At 35.3% G+C, this 17,660-nt stretch overlaps 1 protein-coding gene across 2 annotated transcripts in view; it reads left to right on the forward strand.

Annotated features, from left to right (window-relative positions):
- Positions 1 to 443: 443 nt before the first annotated feature.
- LOC143253278 (uncharacterized) overlaps positions 444 to 17,660 on the forward strand; it is a 37,336-nt gene continuing 20,119 nt past the window's right edge. For both annotated transcript variants that reach the window (XM_076506878.1, XM_076506879.1), the window contains exons 1-2: positions 444 to 1,617; positions 13,353 to 13,419. In XM_076506878.1, the coding sequence (XP_076362993.1) occupies positions 1,114 to 1,617; positions 13,353 to 13,419 (571 nt within the window). In that variant the 5' untranslated portion in view covers positions 444 to 1,113. The remainder of the gene's footprint in view (positions 1,618 to 13,352; positions 13,420 to 17,660) is intronic.

The following is a 17,660-nucleotide window of genomic DNA, read 5'->3' on the forward strand; positions in this document are numbered from 1 at the left end:
GTGACTAGGCTCGAGGCAATATCATAGCTGCATTGATACGTTGTTAAATCGTTCGCGGCATGTGAGACGCTTGAACATATTCTAAGATTAGAGTACGTGCTGATATTAACGTACCGTAACTCAAGCAAGTCCTTTCAAGCTTGTATCTACTGTTAGTTGATGGAAAGAATACAAGTTTAACCAATGCGCTTTGCTTCACTCAGTCTGTAGATCACAATTCTGTGTCCGGTTCAGATTAGTTATAGGTATTTATTGTGTCAGTCCATAAAATATATATGGGAGTGTAATATACGCGTTTTTTAGAAGCTGTGCAGTAAGTGTCAGTACCTTCACAAAATAATACGATCTATCATGTTACTTACATTATCATGACGTTATTTACATAGGTGGCCGTAACAACGGCTCTAACTTTTCGAAATACTTAGAATTGTATTATAGGTTAGTTGTATATGTACTTGTATTGTCAATGTTTTTTTTTTTTCTTAAGATAAGTTATGTGATTAATTTGCAAGACCATTCACACTCATACAGGCATGCAAGACAGAAACAGACTGTAGTTGTAATTTTAGTGACCAGTCATGATAGTTGTATAATCTTAGCAGGTGATCAGAATTAATAGAAAGACTTTAAAACTGAGTAGAAATATGACATTTTGTGCGAAAATCTAGCGCGTAAGGCGTGCGACTCGTAATCCGAGGGTCGCGGGTTCGCGCCCCCGTTGCGCTAAACATGCTCGCCCTCCCAGCCGTGGGGGTGTATAATGTGACGGTCAATCCCACTATTCGTTGGTAAAAGAGTAGCCCAAGAGTTGGCGGTGGGTGGTGATGACTAGCTGCCTTCCCTCTAGTCTTACACTGCTAAATTAGGGACGGCTAGCACAGATAGCCCTCGAGTAGCTTTGTGCGAAATTCCAAAACAAACAAACAAACAAACTTGTGCGAAAATATCGGATATCAGGCTTCTCTAACACATTCGTTCTGTTCAACACAAAACTGTTTAGTGACATTAATCCTTACGTCTTCAGAATTCAGAGAAGAAAAGTGCTGTTATCGAGCTTAACTATGAGGTTTTAAAATATTCAAAGACGGAATAAAAAATTCTCAAATAGAGAGTATGAGTATGAAGGAATGTAAAACAGCGAGAATGGGTAATACATCAACTGTAAAAACAGCGAGGATGGGTAATACATCAACTGTAAAAACAACGAGGATGGGTAATACATCAACTGTAAAAACAGCGAGGATGGGTAATACATCAACTGTAAAAACAGCGAGGATGGGTAATACGTCAACTGTAGAAACAGCGAGGATGGGTAATACGTCAACTGTAGAAACAGCGAGGATGGGTAATACGTCAACTGTAGAAACAGCGAGGATGGGTAATACGTCAACTGTAAAAACAGCGAGGATGGGTAATACGTCAACTGTAGAAACAGCGAGGATGGGTAATACGTCAACTGTAAAAACAGCGAGGATGGGTAATACCTCAACTAGCTCTTGCGGTCGTAGCCCTTCACCCAGGTCGCTTGAGAAGAGAACTGAAGCTCGGGAGGTTCGAGGTCGCTTGCCGCGTATACAACCAATCAGTAGAACTCGAAGTCAGGTGGTGGAGACAAGGGTAAGAATACCTGTTTGTTTGTTTGTTTGTTGATTTTATTGTTCTTGCTTGTTTTTCTATTGTAGTTGATTATTTTCAGCATATCCAAACAACGTTGTCTTAATAGTTATACATCTTGCTGTTGGTTTGAATTGCATGTCCAGCTTCATTAATCTAAACAACTGAAATAACTAAATGTATAATTTCATTTCAAATAGGATAGCGGTGTTTAAAACAAGCTTATGAGCTAGACAGGCCTACATACTGCACTTCTTTCACGGCATTATTGTGTTGTGTTTAGCGCAAAGCTAACCAGTACGCTATGTACGCTCTGTCCGCCACTGGGAATTGAACCTCAGATTTTAGCATTGTAAATCTATAAACATACCGCTCACTCACCTTGACGGACATTTTCAAGAGTTCTGAAATAGATTTCATGTAGGTATGCGTACACTAAGTGTCTAAACTGATTTTGATTACGTCTGCAGAAATACCAACTATTTCAAATGACTGAGCGTAATGATTGTAGACAGAGCCCTTTATCATTTGCGGCTACTATACCTGACCAATGTCTATAAGCTGTTTATTATTATATTATTATTATAACTATTATTATTTATTACTGCTATAGATTGCTCATTTATGACTGTGTTTTGTGTATTTAATAAATAAATTTAAATAATTCTTTTCAAATTCTTTTTCATATTTTGAATTCTTACTCATAAATGTCGTTATCTGCATCGTTTTTATCTTCGCCTCAGCCTTTTGTTGGTGAGATGCCGATTTTGTATGTCTAGAACAATCGTTTATCCCGCCATGCGCCACAGAAAAATCGATGTGACTGCCACTGACTTTTGATGCAATGACCGGATATTTTGCACTATACTCTTTCCTAAATTTTTGAATCACAGTTTAAGTTCTTTTAGATTTGCCAGAAACAAGACAATCTGGTGAACGAGGCCTCATTTTTCTATCTTGTGAACGATTGTATTGGTGTTTCTATGCCGCTTAGAAAACGAGAAATACCCATCTACGCGAGCGCTGATTGGCTGACAAGCACTGATGACGTAACTATGGATTCCCTCACGTACCCAGTATGGAGAAGCACCGCACTCAAACTATTGGTAGACGTTGGAGATACAAATATTTTTATTATTATTTCAAGCACAAATGGCCCGGCATGGCGAAGCATGTTAAGACGTTCGACTCGTAATCACTTTAATATTGTCCAGCCATGACCAGGTTGTTAAGGCGCTCTACTCCGAGGGTCACGGGTTTGAATCCCTTTTACACCAAACATTTTCGCCTCTTCATCCTTGGAAGTGTTATAATGTAACGGTCAATCCCACTATTCGTTGGTAAAAGAGCCCAAGAGTTGGTGGTGGGTGGTGATGACTAGCTGCCTTCCCTCTAGTCTTACACTGCTAAATTAGGAACGGCTAGCGCAGATAGCTCTCGAGTAGCTTTGCACGAAATTTAAAACAAACAAACAAACAAGCACAAACATGATTATCGCAAATAGCCATTTGGACTGTGTCTTTTATTTATTATCAAAATTTATTTGTATCTCACTACAAATTTTCTTTTCACCCCTTTCAAGCCCTGGGGGAACAATTTATCACTTTATTGTATAGGCTTATATAATATATAATAACTTGGGAGTTGCCACAAGTCGTAATATTTGTCTGTATGAACGTATAGTCGTAATGTATACACCAAAATCGTAATGGTTGTCATCTCTGCGTATGACGTGTCGCCTCTTGGACTTAGTTTTTTTCAAATTTTCACACAAAACTATACACAGGCAACCTCCACATAAGTATAATTAATTGTGAATTGGTAAATTATATGGAAAACAGCTACACAGCAACAGTTGTCATTATTCCTTGACTGAGCGAATACTGGAATTCGACCGTCACTCTTATAGCCGCACCTACAGTCCAAAAGCACCCAATACGGTTTTGCAGCTGCGGGATGCGAACCATGAATTCTAGTGTTCACAATTATGGAACGCTGATCACTAAACGAGTCCGGTCTTGCTTTTTTGCGAAAGAATAATGAGAAAAATTGAAATGCAAACCATCTTATGTTTTTAGTTAGGCTGGGTGTCATTTGTCTATCCATGTTTAGATCAAATGAGTACGTACAGTTGGAATTAAAATGCTTACGAAAAGCAAGAGAGAAAATACAAATAATAATAATTATAACATCATCCAATAGTTTTAGTTTTTTTATCGTTGTGCTCCTCTCACATTACATTCCTGAATACTTTCTGTAAAGTTATATAGAATTGACATCAACAGTGTGTGACAACTGTATATTGACGTGCATACAAAAATCTCAAGCACGAGAGTATTAGGACACAACGTAGTGCCTACGATTGAATGTTCCGCTCAAAAACGCTTGAGCCAAAAAAAAAAATCCAGAATTCTGTTTTTGCTGAAACAGTTAAGTGATAAACACAGGAAATTAAAGCAATTTGTCATTTCACACACTGCATTATTTTATTCGTGTGCTGCCAATTTGGCTTTTAATTCGCTTAAGAATCATCTCTGGGACATGCTGAAAAAAAAATTGATATCGTTAATTAGGAACTAACTGAATACAAATTCACTTTCAACATCTCATGAATGAAATATCTATGTCCAGCTGTGTAGATCTGTTAACAATGTTGTTTAGAATAATTCCAAGGGCTCCTTATTTTAATAATTCAACTAGAAATTCTAGTTTTCAATCACAACAGTTTAAATAAGTTTTAGCTAAAACACCTACCCTTCTTTTATGGTAATTAACAACATTGTTTTTAATCCAATATTTCTGTGCTGTGCGTATGTATTTTAGGTTTAGATCAGTTATACTACTGATCTTTTCCGTATACTGTAATTATGCAGATTACTACATATTTCGTTTCACATTTTTACTCAGAAGTTTTCAGTTATTTTATGTTCCCATGATTTAATGTATTACAGACTAAGATAAAACACCTGCACTCTCCGATATTTTACGATATTTGCTTGCTCGATTATATGTCATAATGTACGTGAAGTATAGTGTTCAATTGTAATATATACAAGTTGAGTTGTCATGATAGAAGAATCATATGTTAAAGAAAGCTAAAAACATGAGAACGCGTCCTCAATTATGTAAATGACTTAAAGGTAGAACTAAATATGAAAATACAAAAAATACAAATACAAAAAAATACAAAAAGTATTTATCTTGTCACGTATTATAAGTCTTCGGTTTATTGTGTTACGTATGTTAACATATTACGATTTCAACTAGTCAGGAATTTTAATCTTAATTTAAAATCTAGCTGAATGTCTATATGTATCATATTTATAACATTTGCAAATAAGATTGATACACACAATTTTCTCTCTTAACGCAAATATATTTTAATATGCAAACAACAATAGAATTTGTAATAACGGTTATTAATAATAGTTATTACAAATGATGGCTTATATAAAAGAATTTTAGGAACTTACAGAAATATTGAGTCTTATATCTGGTCTTCAACTCAATATTTTGTCGTTGGTTCAAGTCCACGACGAGCAAATTAATTCTGAGTTGTTAATGTTACGCCTCACATAAGCTAACGTTGTCTAATCTTGGTTGGCTTCACACCAGTTACAAGCTGACTTTTTTCTGGAGAAGATATTGAATGTCCTCGAAGAAATAATAACGTCCAAAGTAATTTACTGAAGTTGAACGGTTGGTAATGTCAGAAATCTATAAACTTTATCGGTCAAATTCTGTAGTTTTCTGATTATTAAGCGTTAATCACAATTATAACTTCCAAGGCTAGTAGTGTGCTGACTGTAGCTGACCAATAATAATCAAACAGAGTCTTGGCGCATTGGTTTATACTGTTTAAGGCGAGATCCCAGAACGTTCAATAATGTTCGAAAATATGCTAGTGTTTTCGTAAAACAAATATTGTTGATTCTTACTCTTAAGAACCTTTTACAAATTTAGATACCAGGCGGGACTTGAGAAATACACATCTAACAATATAGGTCACATACATAGAAAAACTATATTAAAACAAACGTAGGTATTAAACCATGCGTGTAACGGTTAAATATTTTACAATCTCTATGGTATTCTCAGTATTATAACAAATTAGAACAAATACATCCTTTCGTTGCTACTGGGAAGGTATGTCAATTGGTAAAGTTTTCCAAAGGGGAAAAAAACGCCAATAGTGCTTAGAAAATGCAGCTCTCGTAAACTTCTTCAACCATGCGTGTCTTATAGTTACGACTATTCTTTTCTTGTTGAATTTGAAAAGTTTACCAAATACGAAGATCAAAGTCTAAATAACGAGTTCAGCTCTATACTTCTAACGTTATTGTCTTCAATAGGGTTAAAACATTTGTAAGTAATATAACATTTACCGAAACGACTTGGATAAGTTGGTGATATTTCTTTTCATATTTGACATTTTTAGAACTACTGAAATAAATTTATGCTTTATATTAGCCACAGAATGTAGTATTTATTCAATAACATGAAGTAGGCGGTCTCTTATCAACTTGATTATGAATTATACATAAAGGACCCTGTCCTGGTTTTAAAATAAAGCTTCTTGTTTATTTTTGATTCAAATAATGAATAGATCTCCGTATTAATTAAGGAACAGGTAGTATATTACACGTAAAGCAACTCCAACATAATTAGCAATGCTGACAATGCTGTTCAATAAAAGTTTCATTTAATTCATAAAATTCATTTAGTTTCCGATTTATTAGTTTTTCTGAAACATTATCAGTCCCTAAAACGTCTTTTTCTCATGAAAACAATATCCTTCAAGCATTATAATATAACCAGCTTTTAAACATGTTCAAGGGCAATAAGCTGAAAAGCTCATATCCGTGGCGTTGCTACCAGTGAATGATAGTGTATGAAAATTTCACATTCATGCTTTCTATTCACAAACTTTGATACTATGTCACGGGGATCTTGCTTAAGTGCCTTATGATACTTTATAATTTCATTTCCCTTCATCGCTTTTGTTTTAAAAAGTGTTATTAACTGCTTACTTCCTGTGCTGAGCCTGTTTCTTGCTGCTCAACCTAAATAACGACCCTAAAACACTGTATTTAATTGTGGCTTGACCATGTGATAAGATTTCTTTAGTTTGTATATGAAACTTTTACCTCTGTCAAATTAATTTCTTGCTGTAAGAATTCAGAACAATTCTTCTAGTATTATGCTATGATTACAATATTATTTTCTCTAGAGGAGAATGACAGCGGAGATAGCTGTAGATAACTAAAAAAAACTACAATCGTGGTGTAATCTTGAAGTATGAAATTTCCGATGTTAAGAAAACAACAAACATTAAAAACAGAAAATATTTTAGTAGATTTTAATCTAAAGAGTGTTTGTTTCTTTGCGTGTAGTTAAAACGCAAAGCTACACAATGGACTATCGGTGCTCAGCTCACCACAGTTATTGAAACCAGGTTTCTACAGTGTAAATCCACAGATATACTGCTTTGGCGCTGGGGAGAAGTGTGTGTGATAGAGATACCTTTAATGACAAGAAAGTGTATAAATTAGATATTTAATATATGCTTCTTTCTAAAAACCGTTAAAGCTGGGCATTTTTAGCCTTGGCAGTTTAATAGCTTATTTTCTAATACCTTCTTTCAAAAGCCCGAGCACAGACATTTCACCTGCGGGTCACAGGATCGAAACCCATCACTAAACATGCTCACTTTTAAAGCAATGAGAGCATTATAATGTTACGTTTAATCCTACTATTCGTTAGCAAAGTGTAGCCAGAATGTTGACTGTTAGTAGTTTTGACAAACTGCCTTTAATTTAATATATCGATTCAAAATTAGGATCAGCTAGAGGATAAAATTGCCTTCGAGCAGTATCGAGCGAAATTGAACAAAACATACAGTCATAAAAATACTCAATGAAACAACACTTTTCCAGTTCCAACTTAAATAGTCCACTTGTAGAGAAATCCATACGCGCTGCATTCGACGACTTAACTGGTATGTCTTCTTATAAGGAATAGACATTTAACGCTTTTGGCCTCACTTTTGTTTTAATTCGTCATTTTTTTTATCGTACACAATGTTCTAGAACATTGGTCTGATAGCAAGCAAAGTTCACCTTGACCTTTGTATCCAGTGTTCTGATTCCAAACCCTTATATGGCGCAGTATATGGCGAGGATCATAACAAATCCATTTGAAAATGTTTTGTGACATGCAGTATACCACTTTTGGAATTTTTCACGCCCATGACTTATAGAAAAGGGAACAAGATTTCTTACAATTGTCAAGATACACACATGATTTGTTGAAAGTTGAAACGTATAGTCATATCTTTAAGATTAGGTAATGTTTTTTTTCTAAATTTGGCTTTCCTTTCTTGAATATGTTGCAGAAGTAACTCAAGTTTCTTCTACATTTGGATATGTTGTGGAAGCAACTCACACACACAATGTATTCTTACGCTTTTGTGGAAGCAACTCACACACACAATGTATTCTCACGACAGCTAGTATGGGTATTAAAACTTTAATTAAAATAATGTACAGAACAACATTGCGATCTTCTTAGGTCATCTTCAGGTTTCAACCTGCCATTTTTCTATGTCATCGCACCACCTTCGAAACGCTACAATTTACATGCAGCTTGCTGATTTGTATACTCGAAATCACTTTAATATTGGCCAGGCATGACCAGGTTGTTAAGGCGCTCGACTCAGAGGGTCACGGGTTCGAATCCCTTTTACACCAAACATTCTCGCCTCTTCATCCTTGGAAGCGTTATAATGTGACGGTCAATCCCACTATTCGTTGGCAAAAGAGTAGCTCAAGAGTTGGCGGTGGGTGGTGATAACTAGCTGCTTTCCCTCTAGTATTACACTGCTAAATTAGGGATGACTAGCGCAGCTAGTCCTCATGTAGCTATGCGCGAAATTCAAAACCAAACCTTTCTTTTGCTCATGTTGCGATCTGTAGCTTGAGCTAGATATACACGACTGTTTTAATATAACTATAGCGCGATTGTTAAGTTTAATTATTTTAAGAAGCGACAGTTTACCACAGATTTGTTTACATAACTATGTGAATCATACGTTGTGTAGTTCAATTGGAAGTTGTTGTATTATTGCGACATGTTATTAGAACCTCTTAACTTTCTCTCAAGTATTATTACATCATACTATCTCGTAGTGTGTGGAAATGTTTGGCCTCATTTGAGCAATTTATAAGTACGCGTCCAAAATTTAGTTCAAGTAAACAAAGTTAGTGTGAGAGGTAGTCAGATAGATCTAAACTGTGTTCTAAAGTCATTGAACAAATTAGTGTGGACGTTTGGCCAAGGAACAATTACCAACAGTAACCGACATTATAATGTTAGTGTAATTATCACCGACTGTATTGTAACAACAAAACAGAGGAAAATAATTCGTTTCGTCCACTTGGTTCTAAAATAATTGTACCACAGTGTGTGGTCTTTGACAAACAAAGACGATTGTTAAAAGCTCTGAATATAACTGTGACGAATATTTGAAAACACGTTTGTCTTGTTCTAATATATTATTTTAAGACTAGTCGACCGTGTACTGTTTGCTTAATTGTACCCATACATACGCAAAAACTAGACGACTTGTATTTGAAGTCTCATAACACTAAAAACTTGGTATCGATACCTGTCTTGCATAGCACTGATACTCCACTGTAAGCATTGCACCTAACAACAAACAAACAAAATCAGGAGAGTGCATATGTCTACTACGTCTGGTCTGAAAAAACAAAATTTGGATATTGTCCGTCATTCAAACTGCAGAGGAGCAGCATCACAGCGTACTTTTTAAACCACCTCTAATATGTTTTTCAAATTCGTGGCCGATGGGTCATCATGTCGCCATAGAACAACAACCTTCTTCAGTTATGTTTTATCGAAGAAAAATGGTTGAACAACATTAAATTATTTAAGGTCACGTCAAATTACCTTGTCTTTTCCGTTCTCTCTAGTTCCTCCAATCAAGTATCGACAATGATGGCAGTTCTTTTTCATCGTTGCTCTAAAGGTTGGCTCTTTTGACCAAAATACCTTAGGGTCGAAGAGTTGATCCAAATCCTCTGCACCAAGAACCATTCACAAACCTCCACACGCTTTTCTGTGTAGTTATCTGTCATCTGCTATCAGGGACATGTGTGACTTTATAAGGATTTTGATTATTTTGCTTTATAATGAGCTGTTGACTTATGTCTCCAAAACTTTCCCACAGAACTGTGCCCTAAAGAAGAGCAAAGGATCAAAAGAGGTTATCTACCATGAACATAAAATTCCAGGTTTCAAACTTTCTAAAGATACTATTTGGCACAAATAAAATACAGATAAAATATGGTGTTTTTTAAAATTTTGAATGATATTTTAACTTTTTAGTTATTAGTTTTCATTGTTATTTTGCTTAAGAGATGGCGCTATTGTTGATGTTTGTTTGTTTGATTGTTTGTTTTTGAATTTCGCACAAAGCTACTCGAGGCCTATCTGTGCTAGCCGCCCCTAATTTAGCAGTGTAAGACTAAAGGGAAGGCAGCTAGTCATCACCACCCACCGCCAACCCTTGGGCTAATCTTTTACTAACGAATAGTGGAATTGACCGTCACATTATAACGCCTCCACAGCTGGGTGGGCGAGCATGTTTGGTGCGACCTATTGTTGGTGTTTAGATTTTTTTCACTTTTTCACACATTTGTTAGTCTGTAACAAAAAAAAAATTCATTCGTAATAGTGGGTCCAAAAGGTTTGTTTGAATTAGTACATATATCGTTTTTTCTTTAATGTCTTCATTACAAAGACATTATATTTAAGACATTAAAATAAAGACATTATAGCAATAGTTATATGTATTATTTTAAATATAAATTATAAGAATTTTTGTTGATTGGTTGATTCACAATGAAAGTGATAAACTGTGAATTTTTTTTTTTTATGTAACTATTAATATTGTTGTTAGTCTATGTATTAGAAAGTACAAAATGAAATGTGTAGATAAACAAATTGGAAAAATATTTTTTTTCATTTCTTAGTTCAGTCTATGTTGTTTAAAGAGGTTTAATTTTTATTAAATATGTTGGTGATATAACAGAAAATAACTTAATTTAGAAACGATTTACATTTAAAAGTGATATTTTTACCTTCGTGATAAATTTTGTGCACTTGTGTCTAGGCTAAGTGATCCACACTAATTTTTAGGCTTATTATACCAACATTCATTACACTTATAACGTTTCACAACTCCCTTGCACCTCCGTCACTAAAATCTTAATGAGGAGAAAACAATTGAATTATTCTGTCTGGATAAATGCATTTTGACTCTAATGACTCTTAAAATTTCGAGAAGTCAAGCGTGATGTAGCACACACTACCTTTTATATAAGTTAGATAGCGCGATCGCTAAAGTAAATTAGTTTTAAAAGCTGTAATTGTGGCAAGTTTACTTACGTAACTGTTTATGAATCATTTGTTATGTTGTTCTGTTGTTATGAATTGATGTCACGCTACTCCAACTTTCTGATTTTTTCTCGTTGTTTCATTGAACTTTGTTACGTCATAACATCTCGTATTTTGTCTTGAAAGTTTTGAACCTTGTTCGGACAATAAAGATATATATATATACATACATAGGCGACAAAGTTAAAGTGAAAAAGTGAAGTTACACTGCGTGTGAGCTTATTTGTAATTTCTATAGTGAGTTTCAGTAATTGTATTGTAATAAAAGAAATAATTTGTCCTGTCAAATTGAACTCACCTGCGTGGATTTTGACCGAAAAAAAAGAATTATTTAAAGCTCTGAACAACTAATACTGTAAAATATTTGTGTACATATATATTTAACTGTTTTGAACATATTATTTTGATACAAGTGGACTGAGTGCTGTCCGTTTATTGTTGAAATATATATGCCAACAAGTCACAGACATTTACTGTAAAGAACGCGGTCTTATAAAACCTGACAGATAGAAAAAGTTAGTCTTTAAACATAAGAATGTAAAACCCATGCAGATACAGTGTTAGTATTGCATGTCCACAGGCAACAGGTATGTGTTAAAGCTACATTAAATAAAAGCTAAACTTCTGAAATTTCTGTTGGTTAAACTTGACTAGAATATTAAAAATTTTGCAAAGAATTTACTACAAAAGTCTTGCACTACTTTTTCCTCATTTTCCTTTGCAAAATATCTACTTGTATTCTCACTGTGCAACAATAAACCTTTTCATGGATAAAGATTTTACACTACTGCATCGATAGCTCAATATTCCTTGTGAAACGTACAAAATAATTTGGTAAGTTTGTGAATAATCTTAACACTATGGTTTTGTTTGAATTTTGTGCAAAGTTACACGAAGGCTATCTGCGCTAACCGTCCCTAATTTAGCGGTGTAAGACTAGAGGGAAGGTAGCTAGTCATCACCACTCACCACCAACTATTCGGCTACTCTTTTACCAACGAATAATGGGATTGATAGTCACATTATAACGCCCCAAGTGCTGAAAGGGCGAGCATGTTTGGTGTGATGGGAATCCGAACCCGCGACGCTCGGATTACGAGTCGAGTGCCTTAACTATCTGACCATAAACATAAAGCATATAATGCTATTCGAGTCCCACGGTTGGTAAACGATAAATTTACTAAAGTATAATACTAATGCGTACAGCCAGTTGTGTAGTTTTTGTTTTGTCATACAAACACAGTATTGACAACAACATACTAATACTTGAATACAACTACTTGAACACCAAGTAGCGATAACCCTCTCACTTTATACAACTATTAATCATCACCTACCTTAGTCTAACTGAATGGAATGCACTGAACAAATTATTTGTAATTTCTAATATATCAGTCCGGCAAGACCAGGTGGGTTAAGGCGTTCGACTCGTAATCTGAGGGTTGCGGGTTTGAATCCCGGTTGCACCAAACATACTCGCCCTTTCAGGCGTGGGGGCGTTATAATGTTTCGGTCAATCCCACTATTCGTTGGTAAAAGAGTAGCCCAAGAGTTGGCGGTGGGTGGTGATGACTAGTTGCCTTCCCTCTAATCTTATACTGCTAAATTAGGAACGGCTAGCACAGATAGCCCTGGATTGGCTTTGTGCGAAATACAAAAAATTAACAAACAAAAGATCTAATATGTCATCAATATTTACTTCACTCAAACATTAACTTAAGTTGTGGTATCTGTTAGCTAAACGTATAACACAAATGTTAAAGATCAACATCAGGTGTTCATATTTAAAAAAAAAATGAAAATATATTCCTACAGCCCATAGCCTCATACAAAAATTACCAAGGCTGATGCATTTTCCAGCCGAGTGACAATGGATGTATACATTTTCCTCCCTTCCTAGAACCTGGTACCCACTGAAAAGTAGACTTTTCCATATACCCTTGATGACGACAACGTTTGTTTTCTCTCTTTACAGCGCCCGGCATGGCCAGGTGGGTTAAGACGTGCGACTCGTAATATGAGGATCGCGGGTTCGCGTCCCTGTCGCACCAAACACGCTCGCCCTTTCAGCCGTGGGGGCATTATAATGTGACGGTCAATCCCACCATTCGTTGGTAAAAGAGTAGCTCAAGAGTTGGCGATGGGTGGTGATGACTAGCAGCCGTCCCTCTAGTCTTACACTGCAAAATTAGGGACGGCTAGCGCAGATAGCCCTCGAGTAGCTTTGCGCGAAATTAAAAAAAACAATACTTTCTTTATAGACGATCAGAGAAATTCATACGCAGCAGCTGTCTGAATTAGGAGGAAAGAACAACTGTAAGAGACCAGGTAAGATGTTTATATTATTTATATCTAAAAAAAACAACTATATTAATTGTTTTGCGTCTGCTTTGTTGTTAAGTTAGCTTGGCACGACAACAACCGCGGGATGTAACGGAAAATCGTTTCCCTAATTGGAATTGCACGGAGCTATTATTCAGAAAAGTTAGTTTTTAAGACAGTTGCACCAATTTTGAAAGGTGTAACTTATTATTGGGCACTTAAAAAAGGTTAAATATTTAGAATGTTACTAACCTAACATTTTTTTGCACTTATGAAGATATGTTAAAAGCAAGATATGGCATTAGCTTTATATTAAGTTTATATTTTGGCGATTTCATAAAAACAATTGTAACAGTGTAATTATAAGTAAGCAAAAAGAGGTGGGATCGCGAAAGTGTATACAACTTCAAAACTCGTTTTGTTTTATTTGCTTTTTGATTGCTGAATTTTCTGGAAATTTTTCGTGTTAGATTTGTCCCTTGCTTTTAACGTTTTGTCAATACTATAGTACTCATCTGTTTGTTTATAATGGTCTAACATTAAAACACTGATGAAACAAGGTTCCTGCAGTTGTTGTATGATCCTTTCACTATTGTGTAACTGATCTGTGAAAACCTTGTTATTGTTAAGACAGAACTATAAAATAACGTTGGGACGTCTTTTTGACCGCATTTTTGTGGGATTGACTAAGGTCATTTTATTGTTCTCTTGCTTGTGATGACTTTTATTTTTTTATTATAGTAACATCTCGAAAGTAATAGTACTAATAGTATAATAAAGCGATAACAAGATAAATGTTCGTTGTAAATTTTTTGTTAATTTGTTTGTTGAATTTTGTGCAAAGCTAAAAGAAAAGTGGGGCTGTCTACTCTCGCCGTCTCTAATTTTGAAGTCAGAGATTAGAGGGAAGGCTACTAGACAATGGGCTACTCTTTTACCAACGACCCTATGAATGAAAGGGTGAACATGTTCATGGACGAGTTTAGATCACGTGAACTGCAGATTGCATAGATCGCACTCTATTTAAACGATTTGCATATGCTCGTATAATGATGTGGCCATGAGGTTAAGAAACATGGACAACGATATGCTCAACACTTATATGTCTTGTTCACAGCGAATTTTTTACCACTCTGCATAAAAATCTTTCCAAAAAGAAACATTTATACAGCAAGTTTGTACAAGATTTATAGCCAAAGGAAACGTTTTAAAGAAAGGAGTCGTCAGTGTTGTTCTTGGAAGCGAAAATTTGTATAAAAGATTTATGACAGCGACAGACTTCTAAACCACACCCATCTCCTTGGGAAGAACTACTTCATCTATACAGTAAAGGCTGCTGATATCACCAAAGCTAACCCTACAACTTAAATAAACCAAAAAAAAAAAACAATTTGGATAAAGCTAGGCATATCTCCTGGTATCATTAACAAGAGTGTAAACAGACTTTTTTCATGTTGACAAATACAAACTAGATATTCACAAGCATCCCGTCACAATTCGAAATCAACGTCTGCTTTCACAAGAATGATGGCCGAAGATATTATAATCTCAACATGAGTCAACAATTCCGTCTTTACCGCATGTTGTTTAGTTCACTGACTCAATAAAATTTATCTTTGTGTATGTGTATTTGGTCTTCTTAAATTTGGTATTAGAAATCGATGCTCACTTACAGTGCAGAGTCTGTGAAAAGTCCGTCAAGACGTTTGGTTTAAGATTTTCACCATCATTTACAGAAATGTGTTACAATATAAATTTCAGTGTTGGTTAATAATGTGTAACCACATTTCACACACACATATATAATAACGTGTTTTCATTAGTAAAATATACGTCAGTCTTAACTCGATCTGAAAAACAAGACTGGCCAACAAACCTTGATTCATACCTTGAAAGTAAAACTTCCATGACATTTAAAGATGTAGTATAGGTTTATTACATAGATGCCGTCTGGTGGGACAGTGGTAAATTTACGATCGTACAACGTTAACTTCGGAGTTCAATTCTCCGCGATGGACACAGCAGATAGCTCGATATGGCTTTTTTCTAAAACAAAAAAGCATTACATACATCAGTTTCCACATATAAAATTTAGCATGTTGACTTTGAAACGCATTTTATTTATTTATTTTTATAAATTAAAATACTTAAAGTACAAACGCTCCTTGTGCATTGTAACTAGTCAAATGTCGCTATATTTTATAAAATATTTAAGACTAACTTATAAGTCATCAAAAGTGGTAGGACACGTACTACCAACCCCACACGATAGTGTATCTAACCTCACATTTCACAGCAAACTGAAATAAATAAAATTTTCAACATCAAACTTCACCAGCAAAAAGGTAGAAAAGTGCAATCAAATTAATAAAACGTAGGTAAATTTCTTTGTGAACCAATCAAAATTAAGACCACACATGAAATAGATTCATGGCATATTCACAAAATAAGTATCAGTGAAAATCAGATTAACAACTTCTAATGTATGTAGTGAAACCGGTACGTTTTGATAACACTACGTTCCAAAAATGGCTTTTATGTCATGTCGCTTAGCAAAATAAAGTATAATCTAATATTGCTATTAGTCTATGTGTTGAAAGTACAAAATTAAATGTATAGATAACAAAAGATGTGTTGTTTTCTTTTAAAGCGTTAGTGATATAACTGAAAATACCTTAACTACCTGGAGTACCCGCCCCGTGAAAGGAAGTTATGTAAGTTCTTCATTAATGAAAGGTTATCTTAGTCGCTTCTCTCATATGTAATTCTAACAAAAAAAAACGTCCATAAAAACTGCAAAACATAAAATCTGTAACTGTAAATTTGCATGTTTTCCTCATGGACCCAACAAACCTTCATGCTAAATTTGGTGAAGAACCATCAACAGGTACTGAAGTAGTGGTAAAATACACCACACACCAAAAACGCAAAACTGAAAATTTGTATGTATCTTCCCATGAATCCAGGGAACATCCATAACAAATTTCATAAAGATCCATCAATAGAGGGCGAAATGGTGGTGAAAAATGCCCACCAAAATGCAAAACTGAAAATGTAAACCCGCATGGCCCTAATGAACCTCCATAAACTTTTAGTGATGTTTTATCCACATCCTGTGAAATAGTTACATAGACATACAACTGACAGTACTGTTATATTTATATAGGCTCAGAAACGATTTAAGTTTAAAATTTCAATCGATATTTTTACTTTAATGATAAATTTTATGCTCTTGGCTGTAGGCTACATGATCTCACAATACTTCTTTAGTCTCAATACTTACTACACCCATCCTCCCTTGTGGCCTCCTTGCATGATCCGACGATACTTCTTTAGATTCAATACTTACTACACCCATCCTCCCTTGTGGCATCCTTGCATGATCCCACGATACTTCTTTAGTCTCAATACTTACTACACCCATCCTCCCTTGTGGCCTCCTTGCATGATCCCACGATACTTCTTTAGTTTTAATACTTACTACACTCATCTTCCCTTGTGGCATCCTTGCATGATCCCACGATACTTCTTTAGTCTCAATACTTACTATACCCATCCTCCCTTGTGGCCTCCTTGCATGATCCACGATACTTTTTAGTTTTAATACTTACTACACCCATCCTCCTTTGTGGCCTCCTTGCATGATCCCACGATACTTCTTTAGTTTTAATACTTACTACACTCATCTTCCCTTGTGGCATCCTTGCATGATCCCACGATACTTCTTTAGTCTCAATACTTACTATACCCATCCTCCCTTGTGGCCTCCTTGCATGATCCCACGATACTTCTTTAGTTTTAATACTTACTACACCCATCCTCCTTTGTGGCCTCCTTGCATGATCCCACGATACTTCTTTAGACTCAATACTTACTACACCCATCCTCCCTTGTGGCATCCTTGCATGATCCCACGATACTTCTTTAGACTCAATACTTACTACACCCATCCTCCCTTGTGGCCTCCTTGCGTCCCCGTTACTAAAATCTTATCTTATCTTATCTGAATAAATGCATTTTGGCTTTTACGACTCTTCATATTTCGAAAAATCAAGCATGAAGTGACACATGCTGGCTGTTATATAGGTTATATCATTTAGACTTTTATATCTGTTTTGTGCTTTCTAGGTCATAAACGTATAGAATATATTCCAACTTGCTTACATATACGCACACACGCACATATATACATCAATTCTGTGAAATTTACAGACAACTGTACTGGGGCTTTTAAAACACTGCGTATG

Source organism: Tachypleus tridentatus, chromosome 6 (genome assembly GCF_004210375.1).
Source record: "Tachypleus tridentatus isolate NWPU-2018 chromosome 6, ASM421037v1, whole genome shotgun sequence".
Taxonomy (NCBI): Eukaryota; Metazoa; Arthropoda; class Merostomata; order Xiphosura; family Limulidae; genus Tachypleus; species Tachypleus tridentatus.